The sequence below is a fragment of the Nelumbo nucifera genome, chromosome 4 (genome assembly GCF_055504915.1).
Source record: "Nelumbo nucifera cultivar China Antique chromosome 4, China Antique-T2T, whole genome shotgun sequence".
NCBI lineage: Eukaryota > Viridiplantae > Streptophyta > Magnoliopsida > Proteales > Nelumbonaceae > Nelumbo > Nelumbo nucifera.
Window position 1 is genome coordinate 42,021,924 of NC_142652.1, and position 18,244 is coordinate 42,040,167.

Consider the following 18,244-nt stretch of genomic DNA (forward strand, 5'->3'; position numbering starts at 1 on the left):
CGATTTATAAGAGGGCCACTAATAGACTAGGAGGTAACTGTAATTTCAGATTTCGAAAGGAGAATACAGTCTACTTATCCCTAACATTCAATGTGAAACCGTACAGACAAAGGTGACATATCTACTTTTCAACATTTAGGTGTGAAATGGGCGGCCCATAGGCCATACTGCCCTCCCCAGGATAATTTGGGGATTAGCCTGGCATGACCCACCCATGGCTCAAGCCCGTGTAGGTTCATGCTGTGCTGCGGGCCTGAGCCGAACAAACTGCAAGCTATACCGTGAGCCTTGGCAGTGCCGGGCTGGGCCTTGGGCGTGGGCCGAACCGATTTACACAATTATACCTCTGCATTTATTGGATCATATATGCATTTCTCTATTCTAATCCATTACAGCTCAGCCTGGTCATATATGCATTTCTCTACATTTATTGGTCCTATTCCTATCCCTCCAAGGTGGCTTTTGTTAATAAAACCGATAGCTTAATTCGGTCGTTCAATCATAGTATGTCACATCAACTAATTGTTTAGCATATTAAACGGATTAAAGATGCCTTCCAGATCATGTAATTTTTTTAATATCAAAATATTAAAAACAAAATTATAAATTTGTAGTATCGTTTCTATTTTTTTCTAACCTGAAACCCCCTTCTCTCTCCTCTGATACCCTCACTACCATTCCTCTCCCTCTAACGATAAATTTGGATGTTCTTTCACCTGTTTGCGTATAGAGAGAGAAAGGGAGAATGCTTTTGTTGTCTTTTCTTTCTTTACATTATTAAGCCCTTTTTGGATCTCATTGTTTATTGAAGGACTTAAAATCCAGAGAGAAGTAAGAAAATAAACAAGGAACACATGAACCTGAAGCCGGTGTCTGTACTTGAAAATGTTGATGCCAATTTCAACGATTTGGCTCACTTTGGCAAATTTATGCAGATGCACCCCATACATTTCTATCATTCTATGTCGCCTTTTTCTTTAGAATATTCACTTCTTTTTTCTCATTCTTCTGGTTCTTTTGGAAAATTCTTCTCCTTGAAATTATAGGATTTGAGGGACTTGCATGGTCAACTTCAGTGAGCTACTGGTTACTCGTTAATACAAAAAGACATTCTTGAAGTCAAAGAGAAAAACAGATAAGTCATCCCTTCAGCGTTCGGGCCAAACTGATCAAGCACTAATTAGGCTCGAATGAGAATCAGACCAGATTTCAGCTGGTGAATTTCTAGTTTCAAGGCTTGCCCTATACTAATCAAATGGCGGATGTTTGACTAAAAGAACAAATTGCTGAGTTTCATGAAGCCTTTGAGTTACAAAGCTCAATATGCCCAAGACCAAGCCTAGCCCAAACAGGAATGGCAATAGAGTGGGTTCGGGGAGGGTTTTGTAAATTCTAGACTTTATCTGCCTAGCGGGTTGGATTTTGAGACTCTCCTCACACATAAAAACGCAAAACCCTCCCCGTATTTAAGATTAGGGGTGGGTTGGATTTAAAACCCACATCTAATTTCTTATTATTTCTTGTTATATAAAAACAATAAATAAGTAAAATAACATAAATAAACAACAAAATTTTCAATTATTTGATTAAGATGTAAAAGAACACATAAACCATCAATATCCTTTACATCTAATTTAAAATATTATTAAATTCAACACCTAATACATACCAAAATAATGTATTAGTACATTAATAATTGCAATTATTATTCTATTTTTTAGTATTTATTAAAATCTTTTTTTGAAAGTTATTATTTGTTTTTGTTGTTTGAAAGCTTTGAATACCTCTAAAATATTTAATATATTTTTCATTATTTCAATAATATTTAAAAAATTTTAAATTAATTATATTTTATATTTTTATTATCAAATATTATTAAATCTAATATAATTATTTTTGTGTTTTTGATAAAATTTTTAAGGTTATTACATAATTTCTTTATTTTATATATTTTATTTGTTTTTAAATAATATTTAAAATATGATTTAGTTTTTAATTTTTAATATTTAAAATATTTAAAAATATTTACTTACAATATTATTCATCTATTTAAGTAATATCACTATTTAGTTATTTCAATATTACTTATTTATTGAATTTCATAATCCATAAAATTATAAGTTATACTATTATTACACAACTTTGTTACTAATTTTGTAAAATATAGAATTATTATTATTTCAAATATTATGAAATCTATTATAATGATTTTGTAGTTTTAATAATATTTTTTAAGTTTATTACATAATTTTGTTATTTAAAATCTTTCATTATTTAAATTTTATTTATTTTAAAGTTATTACATAACATTAAATGAATTTCTATATAAAATTTTTAATATTTTGTTATTTATAATATTTAGTTATTCAAAATTTTAAGTAATATTTTTAAATTTTAAGTTTTATTATTTGAATAATATTTAAATTGAATAATTTGTGAAATTATAATTTATATTGTTGGTACACAATTTTGTTATGAATTTCATAAAAGTATAAAATTATTAATAATATGAGATATCTAATTTAAATTTTGACAAAGAGAAATTTTAGAAATAGTTTTAGGAGGAAATATCTAAAGTGATAAACATAAAGGAAAGAGGGGTGGCCAGGCATGGTTAGGTGTCATTATGAGAGAGGGAGAAGGGAGTAATGAGTTGGCTTCATGATGGAGCAGGGAAGGCTAAAATGAGAGGGGTTGAGAGTTTTTAGTTGGGGTAATGGAGAAAGCTCAGGCCATGACATAGCATGTTTCTACTTTAGTTAGTGTGTGTGTGTGTGTCTATATATATATATATATATATAGATAGATAGATAGATATAAATGAAAATTTTGTTTTCTGCTTTTTTCTTTTTGATTTCTAAATGTTATTTAAAGCAACATGGAAGTTATAAATGGAGGGCTGAAATTGCCCCCCTTCTGAATTGAATTTTAATAGCACAACAATTACCCAATGTTGGTTCCAACTATTCAATATACTTGAAGTGTTTGAACTGAGTAGGACAGCAGAGGGATTGCTGGACTAGATTGAATTTGAATCTGATTTATAAGAACTCGAGAGACCCAAATTCAATCTGATATTTGATGATATGTAAAACATAGATTTGAATCAGATTCTATTGCTGTAGGCTAGTTGGTAAGGTCTCCCTCCTCTGGCTTGTAGTGTAGACTTGGGTTCAAATTCCCTTGCACCAGGGTTGGGGGGACGGGGGAGGGATCGTGAATTTGGAAGATGGGCTACCCCTGTTGCCTCACCCTTCTTTCAGGAGGAATAAATGATACCAGAGGAGTTTTAACCAATTAAAGCATCACTGTGATTGATGAATACCACCTAATTAGTCATCTCTTTTAAGATACTGGTCGATTGGCTGTAAAATTTTCTAGTATCATGTCTTTATGTTGTCATAGTCAAACCCTTTAATTGAAGTATTTAGAAGTAAAAATTTCCTACTCCACCCACACCATTATCGGGCTCATCAATGACCAATAACCCTGGCCACACAATATAATATATATAACTGTAGAGCTAACTTGTGCCCAACATTGTTGCAATTGTTCTTTTGTGTTCTGTGACCAGAATTCTGCTTCATTGTGCACCACCATTTGGAGAAAGCTTTAAAACATAAAATAATTCTGAATAGAAGTGGGCTTCTACTTTCTGAATAGAAGTCAAAAATTTATCGAACTTTTAAAAAACTATTAGAAATTCTGAACTCAGCTGCTAAATTTGTTACCAGAAAAACTGAGCTAATTCTGAAGTACATAGTCTTATGATATTGAACTTTCAACCCAAAGCATCTTACTCTTCAAAAAAAAAAAAAAAAAAAAAGAAAAACTAGTTCTTATCAAACAAAACATAGTATCTGTTTGGCTTCATAGGTAACACCCATAAAATTACTTTCCACCTCATTCACATAAATTAAAGTGTTTCTGTTTTTTAGTGTTTATTTGGTAAACGTTGAAGCCAGAGGTTTCATGGACAATAAACATCACCTATGGTGCTGATGTGGTGGTGATTTTCTAATAAATGCCCATGAAACCAAACATAGCTATAATTAGTTGAAGAGAGAAAAAAAATCATGATCTTAGGTCTAGAGCAAGAGAAAAAAGAAAAGCCTAAAAAGGGAAGTAGAAGATGAAGACGAAACCAAAATGAAGGTATGGATGTGAAGTGCAACAACTTTTTAGGAAAAATAAGTGTCAGAAGCCCTTCTATTAGACCTTAATGGAGTACCATGATCAAGATTGAGCACAGATTTGCACAACACAAAAGAGCATAATCCTGATTACAAGTTCTGAACTTCACGAGTTTCAACTTTCAACTCCATATTGTAAATTAAGAGAAATAATCAGGGTCTGTGAACTCTCTATAGAAGGTCATATTATAAGAAGTCCAAGTTTTAAACCATAAATTCATGTATATTATCTTTGTAAATAAGTAACTCCACATGCAATCTCACAAGAAAAATAGAGACAATAATGTTTCCTATAGATTGAAGCTTTTATCCTTTTTTTAATAGCTTGAGCTTTTTATTCAATGGAGAGAAGGGGGAATTTCTATTGTTAATTATAATGGTACTTGGTCCATTCATAATGAATTTATATTGGATTGGGTTTGATTAAATCAGTATTCAGTCAATTGATAGTAGATAAAAATACAGGTATCAATGAACCAGATTAACAGTCAATATCCGCGTTCCTCCATTTGACACTCTCACCCATGACTGCCCAGTGCCCACAAATTGATTGGACGACATTTTCTATGTGTTGAATTTTAAATCAAAAAAGAAAAAAGATGGCAGGTTTACAGGCAACTACGTCCATTGAAGACAGATTATGCTTTGGAAATTTGCTTTCCCTGTTTGTTGTCACAATAATGATTTCCCCACCAATAAGGAGCCTCCCAAAATATCCCATTAGATTTCAACACTTCATTTTTGTTCCTGCATAAAAAAGCCCGAGTCAGTTTTAGTGAATAAAAAATTGTGTTGTTCATGATAATAATAATAATAAAAAGAAGAGAATACCACTATGCTAGCTTTAATAGTATCTAGATACAACATGACTCTAGTAAGTTAAGACCCAAGATTTCAACTTTATACTTTTGCTTGCTTTTAGTTCTTCACTTGTTTTTTTTTTTACACATTTCAACATCCTGAGTCATATTTTTACTTTCCCCCCCCAAACCTCCAGGGAGAAGGCAGCAAACAACACTACAAAATGACCATTACACCCGACTGTGGATATTCACGGACTCACGGCTAAGTTATGGGTCCAGGGAAGAATAGAAATGCTACAACATGCATTGTGAAACTCAGTAATACTACAAAATGCCCTTCTTATTGCTTCTCAAAATTCTTGGTTGAATCTCTTACCTGCTTTTCACCTCAGCTTTTTGAGTAATGAAACTCAGTAATACTAAATAGGATACGACTAGGTTTTGGTGGTTAGTTTTATGGATTTAGGGTTATAATACCATTTTAATTTGCGGAAGTATTAATTTCTGTAAATTGAAGAGTAGGAGATTGAATCATCTTGTAATTTCAGAGACCAATATTCAAATACACAAGGTCAGAACTATGTCTAACTCGGCCTACACCTGCCCAAGCCTCCAAGGTAGATTATGCCATAAATGGAAGGGGAGAAACTGTTAAATTGGTCAAAGGTAGTAACAGAAGTTGTTCTTATAAGGGATAAAGTGCATTAGAAAAACCTTTATCTCCTTTTTCTTTCTGCAGATTTTTCATCAACATGAAATGAATGATACGTTGGGCATCCAAACCAAAACAGATTCAAGAAGCCTGAACCAAAACAGAGGAAAACAGAGATGGACATAAAGGAAGGACAAAAGAACAGACCTAGGAATAGTATGAGTTGATGGCGGCTACGCAAGCTGCTGAAGATGAGTCACCACCAGAGCATCTGAAAACAGAATCACCTTCACATGAGCAAGTTCTTAAGATGAAAAACAGAGGAATCTTATATGTAATGTGTGAAGGTATAAGTTGAGCTAATCTTAAACTACTAAAAATAAAACAAACACAGCCAAAGGGTTTCCACTTGCAAAAAGAATAAAAATAGATCTGTCATTGTCCTTGTTCTCCATTTTCTTTGGATTAGGAAGAAGGGCAATTTTCAGGATTGCAGTCAAAATATGGAGCAAGCGACAACGTCGAACAACCATAGCTTGGGGAATGCTCTCAATTTTTAGTCCAATGACCACAAATACCAGTACCGATGGCAGTAATTTTCTCTAGTCCATTTGCAGTAGTTAGTTTTGCTTTTCAATTCAATCAATAGAAAAAGAAAAAAACACCAGAAAGGCATATAATGACCATTGCCAGTAGGCCAGCACGCAGTAAGCTTTTCATTACAGTAGGTTCAACAACTCAGTATGTACAACCAAAGAAACATGCCTAAAGCAAGCAAGCCATAAGATCCAAAACCACAGTACAATGTGAGAATTCCTAAAATGACTTCATGAATCAGGTTTAAAATTGTTCAGTATTCGGGATGAAATGGTGAACTAATTATCTATTATTTAGGTTCAAATAATGAACTACAACAATTGGAACTCAAGGGGAGATATTTATCCCCCCACCCCCACAAAAAAGGAAAAAATAAAGAAAAAAAAAATCAGGGGGGTGGAGAGTCAGAATAAATTGTTCCTAGATGAGGTGGATGTTGTTATTATGTCCCATAAATGTAAACTCTTTGAATACTCTGAAAATTCTGAACCAAAAGAGAAAAGGCAAGATCTCTTTGAGGAATGAAGCAAATTGTGTGAAGACAACTGATTATGGTGTTTTCTGTGCAAGTCCTCTAGGGACATGGTCTTGTGAAAATCTGCCATGTGGTAAGTTTTGAGGATAACAGACTGCAAATAACAATCATGTGTCACTTAATCCAAGCCAAGCAAATGATAAATTACATACCTCAAACCATGCTTTTCAGTACTTGGAGGAAGCAACAATTTAATAAACCAACTCAGAGATTTGGCAAGTTTGGGTCCATGAATCTAAATCTTCTTTAAATTTGCATTTCTATCTAATCCTCTGTGTGCCGTAAATGGGCTGTGGAGTGACATGTCGTAGTCTGATTGAGTCGGTTGATAGTCCTCCAAACGTGGGGTTTCCATTCTTATTATCCATCACTAATCAATGAGATCACATCCAACCTTCGATTCAAAGCTTAATAAGCACCTCAAAAAAATGCACCTATACAAGAAATACCAAATATAAAAATTTGTTTCCTTCTAGCCCTTATAAAAAGCACTGTATACCACAAAAATGGAACATTGCATCATTTCAATGAGGTCTAGCGTCTGCAGGTGCAAGTCAGATGGCATTCTATTTATAATCTTTTATATGGCCCGAAGGCTAATTTATTGCAAGGAATTCTCTATTAGTACATGTAATAAAAAATATGGTGTAGGAGACCAAGTGTAATTGTGTAAATGTTACAAACACATGGCATTCTATTTTTTTGAAGAATAATATCCAAGAAGTGAGTACTCTTCACTCTCAAAAAAAAAAAGACTATTTTCCTCATACATGTGTTTATCTATTTTCAGAAAAAAAGTGCTAATTTTAATTAAACACATAATTACTAATAGAAAAATCCACTCAAAACTAACCTTTAACACATCATCTAGTAATAATAGATCAATGGTATAAGATGGATTTGGAAGGGTTAAAAGAAAAATGTTTTTATATAGTTGTTCAAATAAAAATAGCCCAAAGAAGTTTGTGTATGGATGACTTTGCCAAATAATTTTATTGGAAGGAAACTACTAATGAAGTAATTAACTGTTACTTCTGTGTAAAGTTGAGCATTTGGTACTTCTGGTAAAATTTGGATTAGCTGAACTCTTTAGCTGTTCAGTAGGCTGTGGAACCAATAATAATGTTCCATGCCAGTGATAAAATACATGAGACCCACATTGAGAGGTTGAATGGTTATGGGTCCCATATATTTTATGACTGGTGTAGAACATTTTTATTGGTTCCACAGCCTTCTGAACAGTTAAAGCGCTCAACTCATCCTATCATAGATAGATTGTTGTCTCAAAAATCACATTTATAGGTATTTATGAACCCTTGAAATCTAGGTCAATTGCCACAACTATGACAAAAGTCATTTGAATGGGGATGAAATTAGTTGGGTATGGGTCAAATAACCCAAGTTCAAACTTTGTTTGGATCCCACTTGTATCAAATTAATCTGTATGGTATTTCCAAGATGCTTACAGACCCCCAATGTCAAATCAAATCCAGTAAAGATCAAATTTATATTTAAAATCAAGATTGAATTCATTTAGGGCCTGTTTTAATTTTAATTTGGGAACACAATCAATAAGATGTCTCCACAAAGTTATCTCTTTTTCGTTTATTATGGCAATTATTTTGAAATCAACCAAGGATATATTTAGGGGAATTCTACAATATGAAAGTTTTTGTTTTCATTTGTTTTTGGAATCCCCACATCAGCAAAAAGACAAAAACATGTTCTTGAACTCTGTTTTTTTAAGGGAAAAAACAAATTGGTTTTGATTCAAGAAACAATATATGTTTCTGGAACCAACAAAAATATTGGTTTTTAAACAAAAACAAATTTTCTGGTATAGAAATTATGTGATTAAATCAGTTGAAAACATGTTTTTGAAACCAGTTTCAAGAGCATGTTTTTTGTTTCAGTTTTGAAAACAAAAGGCACATGCACAACCAATTGTTTTTTGTATTTTAGTTTTAAGAAACAATCTGTTTTCAAATGAAATGGTTTTGAGTTTTTTTTGGAACTGCAACAAGAAATTAAAAACAATTCACTGTATACAACACCCCCTTAGTAGTTTGACATTTGGTAACTTTTAGTCGTTGTTTACAAATAATATAATGTATGAAGTTCTGGTGATTTTCCTTAACTAAAAAAAAAAAAAACTAGGGAAGAGAGATAACTTGTTAAATGTTTAGAATAATTGAAATTCAGTATTTGGTTATTATATATAATTCCTTTTCTTTTTGAAATGTTTGAGAAAACCTATGATGCCAAAAAGTGTACATGATACCGCAAAGAGCTTTGGTCAATCAAAATCCACCCATGTACTTTCATAAATACCACCTGATTTGTTAATACGTTTATGAGAAATCTATTTGTTGACTTTGACTGGAAAATAAAGGAAAGGGAATTCCATGAGGTAAAATGCCTTTACCTTTAGTCATAATTGATGCTGCTTTGCTGCTGAATCTGTCATTGGATTCTTCTTCCATTGATTTCAATGTGGGGGATGTGGCATATATTCTTCCAGTCCTCTCCTACTTCCTTTCTGCCACGTTCTTCCAGTAGAGGGCATTTATAGATATACAATTTTTGTAGCGAGGAGAGATGCTGCAACTCGTCAGGTATAGAATCAATGTACTCGCAACGAATGATAGACAACTCTTCGAGTGTGTGAAACTTCCCAAAAACATTGTGAAGTGACTTGATAGGTGAGAACCGTATTGTTAAATCATCGATCTTATTATCTGATGGTATTGACCTTAAAAATGCTTCTGCATTCCCAATTAAGTCCAAACAGTGAAGGTATTGTAGAAGTCCAGATGAGGATGGTGTCCAAGTCAACTGAGGACAATCTCTTATATGCAGTGCTGCTTTATTATAGAAAATGAGAGGGGGCAGCACTTTTAACTTAGGGCAATCAGAAAGCATCAAATCACAAAGATGTTGCATGAAAGTAATGGAATTAGTTTCTCTACCATCAAATTCTCCCGTACCAAGATCCCAATCTTCCAAATTTTTCATTCCACCGATTTGAAGGATGTCTAAATTTGGGAATGCTTTCTTAGCCCCATCACCGGTTTGATTGGCTCCAAAAAACATATGGATGTCCATGTGTTTTATCTTATCCATACCACCTATCTTTAAATGTTCAAGAAATGGTAGCTTTCCCAGAGAAGGGGGCAACTTGCATAAGTTTTCACATGCATATAAGCGCAGAAACCGGAGATTAGGCAACCCATCATCTCTCACCATCCAACTTGCTAACTTGTTCCCCATGTAACCATATATTGTCAACTCCTTCAAGTTTTTGTGTGGTTGGAGACCCTCAAGTACGGTCTCCATCTTCCTCTCTTTCAAGTTGTCATCTTCACCATCATGGCCATCAAAGCGTAATTCCAGGTTGCTCATGTTTTCTCTGTTCTTTAAGTCTGCAACATTAGCCTCATTTTCACTTTTTACTCTTCCCAATCCACTTATTTCTAGTTCCCCTTGAAGGAACTTGAGGTCATTTAGTTCCTTAATTGTACATTCCCCTCCACCCCCACCTATGATGAATTTAGATAATGTGCACAGGGAACTTAATCTACCAATGCTTCTTGGTAAGTAGTGCAAACTTTCAGTACCCTCAATTTCAAGGTGTCTCATTTTAGTCAATTTTCCAATTCCTTTGGGAATTTTGCAAAGCTTTGAACAATAATTAAGCTCCAAAATCTGCAAATTATGTAGATTACTCAATGTTTCTGGCAATTCTTTCAGTTCCGTATCAGATAAATTAAGGTATCTTAGATGTATCAACTTCTCTATCTTGCTTGGTAATTCTTTAAGACAAGTGCCTCCCAAATCTAATGCCCTTAGACATGTTAATTTATCGATTAAACCGGAGAATCCACAAACTTTTTGAGGGAGTTGTAGAGTTCTTAGCTTCATTGCCTTGTAAATGGACAAGGGGATGGTCTTCTCCCTCAGATCATTACCATCATCATCATCATTTCCTATTAAAGTTATGTGGCGGGCATCTTTGTACCTCAGCTCTTGCGTGATGTTGTTGCCAATGTCTAATACATAGCATTCCCTTTCCGTGAGAAGTTGAGCAAAATCGTGTACCAAATCATGCATCTTGCACCAATATGTCTTTTCACCAACTGTATGAAATTCTTGGAAAAATGATCGCACAGACAAAATATCAAAGTAATCTTCACCTCTCCTTTCCAATGTTCTTTGTGATGAACTGTAATCAAGAAAACCTTGTGCCATCCATAACTTGATCAACTGATCCTTACCAATCTCGTAATCTTTGGGAAATATGGCACAATATGCAAAACATTGTTTTAACTGCGAGGGCAAATCATAATAGCTCAACAAAAGAGCTGGCAAAACATCTTGCCTAATTTTATCTAATTCCCATATGCTGCTAGACAACACATCTTGCCAATCTTGTTTTGTTGGTTTCTTGAAGCGCAAAAGCCCTCCAATGGACTTCACTGAGAGAGGCAAGCCTTTACATTTCTGTGCAATTTCCATGCCAATGCCTTTCAACATTTCACACTCTTCTTTTCTTTTTCCCACTAATGCTATACTACTTATCAATGACCAACAGTCTTGGTCAGACAATACCTCCAAATTATGGAGGTAAGTTGTGCCTAACATCTCTGCAACTTTTGTCTTGCGTGTTGTGACTAGAATCCTACTTCCCTGTATACCACGGTTGAGGGAAAGCTTTAAGGGTTCCCAATCGAACTCATCCTCGGTCCACATGTCATCTAGAACAAGTAGGTAGAACCTATTTTCAAGGGAATTGCTCAACAGATTATGTAATGCTTCCCATGAAATATCATTATCAATTTGAATCTCCTTGTCAATGGCTTTAACAATCTCCTTGGCAATCCTTACTTTATCAAAAGGCTCAGACACACATACCCAAATTTTATTCTTGAAATGGGCAGTTATCCTCTCATCGTTGAAAACTAGCTGGGCAAGAGTTGTCTTGCCTAAGCCTCCCATACCAACTATGGAGATGATGGGGACTGAGAAGCTCATTTCCTCCCGACTACCCTTACCCTCACTCAGCAATTTGCTCACTATTAGTTCTTTCTCGGAATCCCGACCTATTGTGCTGGATATGTCAATCAAAGAACTGGTTTGTCTAGTTTCTGGTCTACTGATCGCTTCCTCCCTTGTGTTGTTGTGGATTTTGAACCCAAATCTATCTTTTTCATTTAAAATCTCATCTACCCTTGTGTTTACATCCTTTATTCTATGGCCAAAGTTATGCCGGAGACATGCTTGTTTGAAACACAAACAATGAGAGTACAAGCTTATGGTTGAACGTACCTTTCTCACCACGCTCATGGAAGCATTATCATCTCCTTGTGCTTCTGATTTCGAAACCTCCGTGCTCCATTCGTCCACCAAATCGTCAATGTCGTAAGCTACATCTTTGAGACGTTGTAGCCAAGCTTTCACTGGCTCTTCTTTTACTTGCCTCTCCTCTGCATCCTTAAGCACGGCCTTAATTATCTCAAGTGCATTGAAGAGTTTTCGAGCCTCTTCTTTAACTCCAACAATCAGCTCTACTTCTTGTTGGATAAACTGGGTTAGTTTCTCTGAGATAAGGGATGCAATCGCTTCAGCCATATCGATCAAATTGGAGGGATGAAGGGAAAAACAAAATGCCAGACGAATTGTTGGGTAATGTTTGAGTGTAAGATGCTTTTATAATGAAGGGTCACAAGAAAACAGATGGGTGGGTGTTTTTTCTTGTTTGTGCTAAAGACAATATGCACCTACCATGTAAAATACCAGTTCATAAAAATTAGAAAAAATCTTTTATTTTTTTTTGTTTTTTAACATGAAATGACGCTGGAGAATGGAAGGTTAATTTTGATCATTGAAACCAGCAAAACCACTACATAAAACCCATGAGCTTAAAACCAGCTCCTGTTATGATTCAGCCATTCAACAGTCCTGTCCATTATTAGTACTACAATGTTGACCGAACTAATCTCATCAAGAGGAGAGAATGCTGAAAAAATAAAACTCGAATGACACCACCCTTTGGTTTTTTTGCCATTGCTTCTGCCTTCTGTCAAAGGGACAATAAATTAAGGACATTTTTATCTACCATTTTATTTTTTTCTTATAATAATAATTTTTTTATAAATAAATATGAGAATGCCGCAATTGGTTTTGTCCAAAGACCCTGATTTCAGTTTTTCAAGTTTTCATTGTGTCATGCATATTGATGTTCCTATATATTATCCCCAGAATTCATTTCATTTTGTTGTTTCTTTTCTATAATAAGATCGATATATCTGCTCGCATGTGATGCCATGTGATTAATATAATATTTCCAATTTTCAAATCATTCATTTTGTGGTTCCACACTGCTAAAAGAAAATCCCGTGACTGAAAACTGTTGAGGCTGCTCTAGAATCTCTTTGTTAATGAATGGTGGGAACACATCGAGTATTTTCATCAGAGACAATGTACAGGTAGAGATATTGAAATTTTGGATCTCTTTAGTTTTATTTTAAAAATTTAAAGAACACTAGAGGGCAAAATTGATATTGGTGTCAATTGTCAAAAAAAAAAAAAAAACTTGAGAGTATTTGAAGAGATTTTTCGAACAATAGGTTAAGTTTTAGTCCATTTTCTAAAACATAGAGATAATTTAAATATTTACCATTTTGTAAAATAATATGGTTGCGCATCAAAATTTCATTTCTTTGATTCATTGGATTCAGAAGCTGAGAAGAAATATGATCAGCTAAGTTTTTTGTTCCAAGGAAAAAAAATATTGGATTCATATTTTAGGGAGACAAAGATTATTGGTGTTTTTATGCCCATAGCTCCGAGGATATAGAGTGGTGGCCTTTGCAATAAAGTTCATTATTGGTTGGGAAATTCTCCATTCTCCATTCCTACTAATGATGCTCAATCCGGCCACTCTTAGCTGAAAGTGACTGTGCTTCTAGCTGGTGACGGGCAAAAGATACTTGTGTGAAGAGAGATGAAGGAACCCGGGGTTGCTTGCCCGACGGGAACACTCCGATGCTTAAGTTAGGATTCAGTTGCTGGAAGATAATGAGGTAGCAAGAAAATGAGAAAGCTAGAGAGTGGTGAATATGCGATACCTTGGCCCCTGGGGGGTTGGAGTCTTTATATACTAACATTCTGGCAGGTTTTGAGGCTGATCCCAAATCTCTACCACGGCGATCTGTTGTTAGGTAACGCTTTGGAGTGATTGGCTGTTATTGTCAGGACTGAGGAGCAGGTGGGCTAATGCGACCGTTGTAGGGTACGGTCCCGCCAGGTGGGGGACAACCTCCGATGTTGGCAGGCACGCCGCCGCCAGGTGAGAGACAATGAGTGCGGTCCTCAGAGTTGGTAGATGCTGTGCCGCCAGGCAAGGGACGTGGGTGCAGCTTTCAGGGTTGGTAGGTACGGTTGTCAGATAGGAAGCTTCTCGCGGGACTCAGGGCTACTTGATAACGGACCTTGTAGCGAGCTACCTTGTGGCGAGCTACTTGTGTCGAGCTGCTGGTGGCATGCCAAGGTGATTCTACCCGAGGTGAGTTGTCTCCGAGGTGGCTTATTTGCCTGGTCTGCTGTTGTGAACTTGGTTGTTTTAGTCCACGAACTGGGATGGCCTCGACCCGAAGTACCTTCAGCTCAGGACATTATTGTACCCGAGCTCATTCAGAGGCAAGTTGATACTTGCTGAGTTGTTTTCTACGTCGTGTCATGTCCACGTGCCGATCTGCTCATGTCGCGTTGTCATTCATGTCGAATCACATACACGTATCACCCATTTATGAGGTCGGACCAAATCACCCTTCATCACCTACTAACACAAATATTTTAAAAGGAATTGCATACAACAAGCAAAAAAATGGATTGATGGGAAGGCACATTAAATAAAAATCTTGGTGACTGGGTTGTAAAATGCCAACCAGCTGGTTGGTAGGGTCTGGTCGTAGGGAAGAGTTGGGATAGAATCTTGATGAGCTGCCGAATAGCCCAATTGTTTGGCAGTAGTGAACCCAATTATTTGATTATGTCGATCGGCTGCAGCTGCCAATTGGCCCAACTGCCAGATTAGCCTATCAAAAGGAAAGAAACAAATGCCCACTTGCTTCCAATTATTATCAGCTGGGACCTGCATAACTGCTAGCCTATCAAAAAGGAAATAAACAAGTACCAACTTCTTTCCAATTATTACTAGGGGTGGGGCCTAAGTTGTTGCCTGAGATGTACATATGACATGTAAAAGGGAATGAAATATGACCGGTTTATCTTGTTCACGCATAGTGAACAAATTGGTTTTGCACTAACTGCTTGGCGAATTAGCTGTAATAAATTTAGGGCCCAATTCATTTATTATAAGAAAAGAGGTCTGAAATCAGAATCAGAATGGGTTATTCCAATTTCAATTATTTGGTTGATTGGAATGGGAATCCCATTCTTATTCCTGCCGAAATGATATTCCCGGCTCCCATTTAAGGGCCTTTCTTTGGAAATGAAATCTGATTCCTAGTTATTGTAATAATTCTAATTTTGATTCATGTCTAAACTAAACAGATTATGAGAATAGACCACTCCAATTTCAATTCAAGAAATTTTGATTTCAATTTCGATTCTTATTGCAAACCAAATGGATCCAGTAGTGCTGCTTGTAATGGTGTTAAATACTCAATTTGCAAAGGAAATACAATAAGAAGTAAAAAGAAGCATAGAACAGAAAAAAATTAAAAAGAATGGAACCGTAAATCGCTAGAGTAGAATGTAACTGCCCTTGCATTTCCCTATAATATAAACGGCATCTTTGCCTTGTGCCAACTCTTTGATAGCCCTGTGTTCACTCCAAGGCTCATCAAATCCTCGCTATCACCTGATAATAGCCAAAATCCAATCAAGTTTTATTATTATATATTTGAACAGTTTGTAAAGGAAATGATTTACGCGAACATACTTTAATTGTTTGCAACTGATAAAAAAAGGTATAACAATTTGAATGTCAATAATAGTTGGAAAACATATATAGTTTCAATGAAAGCCTGATAACCTGCGAGTCTATAACACCTACACTAATTAGCACTAAAAGGCTGTTTTTTTTTTTTTTTTTTGAACTTTTTGTGCATTCCCTGTTATTCTTCCACATTAAAAAAGGGTAAATTACAAAGGCCTCCATGGGATCAGTGACAAAGTCATCGGTACCTTTTTTTATGACGAAGATGGGAAAAATGAAGAATTAAAAAACTTAACGGAGTAAAGGGGTCCCTTTTATGACGAAGATGGGAAAAATGAAGAATTAAAAAACTTAACCAGAGTGTTTAGAGGAATTTGGCCTTAAAATCCAACTCCGGGCAAACGAATGGCTATTATTCGAGTTTTATCGGAGTTACAGGTCACTCCCGTCCAGCATTCACAGACGGGACAGGTCTGATTCCAGTTGAGATAGCGCGAATGAGGTATGTCGTTGACGAAATCGAGCAAAGCTTGTTTATCTTCTACTGGATCCGCGGCTCATGCCTAGAAAAGCAATCCGAGAATAGGATGGAATAGAAAATGAGCCGAGCATCCATTCCCTTGCTCACGAGCTAAAAGTTGAATAGTTAATTAAGAACACCGTTAAAAAGTGAGCTCCTCCTGTGAATATCGGCGGCAGATGTAGCACTCTTCTCGGCACATCTACGGAGTTTTAGATGAAGAAAAGAAAATGGTGTAGAAACAAAACTAGATATTTCACTATTTCGACTTTCACTGTTAAAACTTAAAAGTCGAGCCGTTTCGGAGAAACTTCCCTTAAGAGCTCACACACTTAAATCGACAATTCCAGTCAAAAAAGACTGAGCATCACCAGGAATCAGGTTCTTTTTGGTCTTTTATTTTTTTCTTTTCTTTTCTCCTCCCGGAGTGGCGAGTCGAGAACTTGAGGAAGAACTTCTTGCTTCCTAGAGAACCGAGTGCTGTAAAATGAAACCATCACCGTCTTCCCCCGATCTCATCAAAGGAGAACTTCTGTTCACTAGAGTTCATTAATTTTAAAATCAAAGACAGAGAACCAAGATTTCTAGTTTAGAACTTGACAATGGAGAAAAGAAATGAACAAAGATAGAAAACTGACACACTCTCCGAATTTGAGAACGGTAGCTAAAGACTGATGAAGAAATCTCTGACCTGGTTTTGCTTGAGAAATCAGGAATCTATGTTTGAATAATAATTCAAACTACGTTAGAAGACAAGGGAAGTTATATATATATTTTTTCGGATAAACAGGAAAACCTGCCATGTGAAGGCGGAGAGAAGCATGGGGTACTATGAAATTTAAAAGAATTGGAGGAGAAGCAAGGAGGACACCAACATTTCCGCCGTTAATGGCCACGACGCAGAGCATTTGGAGCATGAAAACCAGCACATCGTCGGGCTTCCCAAAAATGCAGTTTAGGGTTTTTCGTTATAGTCACTAAAATTAATAACTCTGAATCCCTTCTTGAGCCAATGATTCTCCACGATTTCTCTAATTGTTATTTTGCTAAGGGATTTGTGTCGAGAAGACGAGAAAGGAACTAAATAATCTTCAGGGTGAACCAGCAAGGGCACCAGAACTCACCCTTGTAAATCTTCTTGTATCTACAGGACAAGATATCCATTTCCTAGGTCAAATAGGTTTTAAGATAAAAAGGGCAAGAGAGATCCGACACATGAATAAAGAGTGAGGGAAATATAGAGTTGTAAGGATTACTCTTTCCTGCATGATTTTTAATGTTATTTTAGTCACTTTTCAAAAAAGAAAGCTATGATTAATTATTGTTAATTTTATTTTACATTTTGTTTGAATTTATGATGAATTATTTTAATATTATTTTACATTCTGATTAATCAAGGCTTCATCGTTGTTGCTTTGCAATCATCTCAATGTTTTTCATATTTTTAATATTCTTGACATATTTTTTGAATAGTTCTATTAATTACTATAGATCTAAAACAAAAACTAAATTTCTATGAATGAACTCACTATCAATTAATTATAAACACTGAGTTGCATGTATATATATATATATAGGTTGTATAATGTGTACATATTACAAGATATAGATAATGTTGAACAATTGTACAAAGATAAGAATTATAGAGTGAAATAAGGAGATAATATTTATGGAGTGAGAGCGTTTAGGAGATCAGTTCAAACTGTAGTTATCTATTCAATTGTGAGTTACTTGGCTGACTTGTATTCAAACTCTTCTTATCATTATCTGCCCTCCGCAAGTAGATAGGGAGAGGATGCACCATCAACTTGTTCCTTAAGAAAGAAAGTCTAGAAGACCTTAGTGGTTTAGTAAAATTATCGATTCACTGATCTACACTAGAAATGAAGTGAACATCCAAGGCCTTGCGAGCAACATGCTCTCGAACAAAGTGGAAATCGATCTCTATATTCTTGGTACGAGCATGGAAAATAGGATTTGTA

At 35.4% G+C, this 18,244-nt stretch overlaps 1 protein-coding gene across 5 annotated transcripts; it reads right to left on the bottom strand.

Annotated features, from left to right (window-relative positions):
- Window positions 1-4,584: 4,584 nt before the first annotated feature.
- LOC104611030 (disease resistance protein RGA2-like) lies at window positions 4,585-17,504 on the bottom strand. 5 transcript variants are annotated; one of them, XM_088886425.1, is made up of 5 exons: window positions 17,387-17,504; window positions 9,206-15,664; window positions 6,933-7,214; window positions 5,856-5,919; window positions 4,585-4,940 (listed from the first exon to the last, which is right to left on the bottom strand). In XM_088886425.1, the coding sequence occupies exon 2, from the start codon at window positions 12,406-12,408 to the stop codon at window positions 9,244-9,246; it is 3,165 nt and encodes a 1,054-aa protein (XP_088742551.1). In that variant the 5' UTR covers window positions 12,409-15,664; window positions 17,387-17,504; the 3' UTR covers window positions 4,585-4,940; window positions 5,856-5,919; window positions 6,933-7,214; window positions 9,206-9,243. The 5 variants fall into 5 exon arrangements, with proteins under 5 accessions (XP_088742551.1, XP_088742549.1, XP_088742550.1 ...); XM_088886423.1 differs by having other exon boundaries at window positions 17,138-17,465; XM_088886424.1 differs by having other exon boundaries at window positions 16,954-17,465.
- Window positions 17,505-18,244: the final 740 nt, after the last annotated feature.

What these genes read in the sequence shown, in the direction of transcription:
- LOC104611030 (XM_088886425.1), bottom strand. Translation starts at nt 12,408, where the DNA reads ATGGCTGAAGCGATTGCATCCCTTATCTCAGAGAAACTAACCCAGTTT.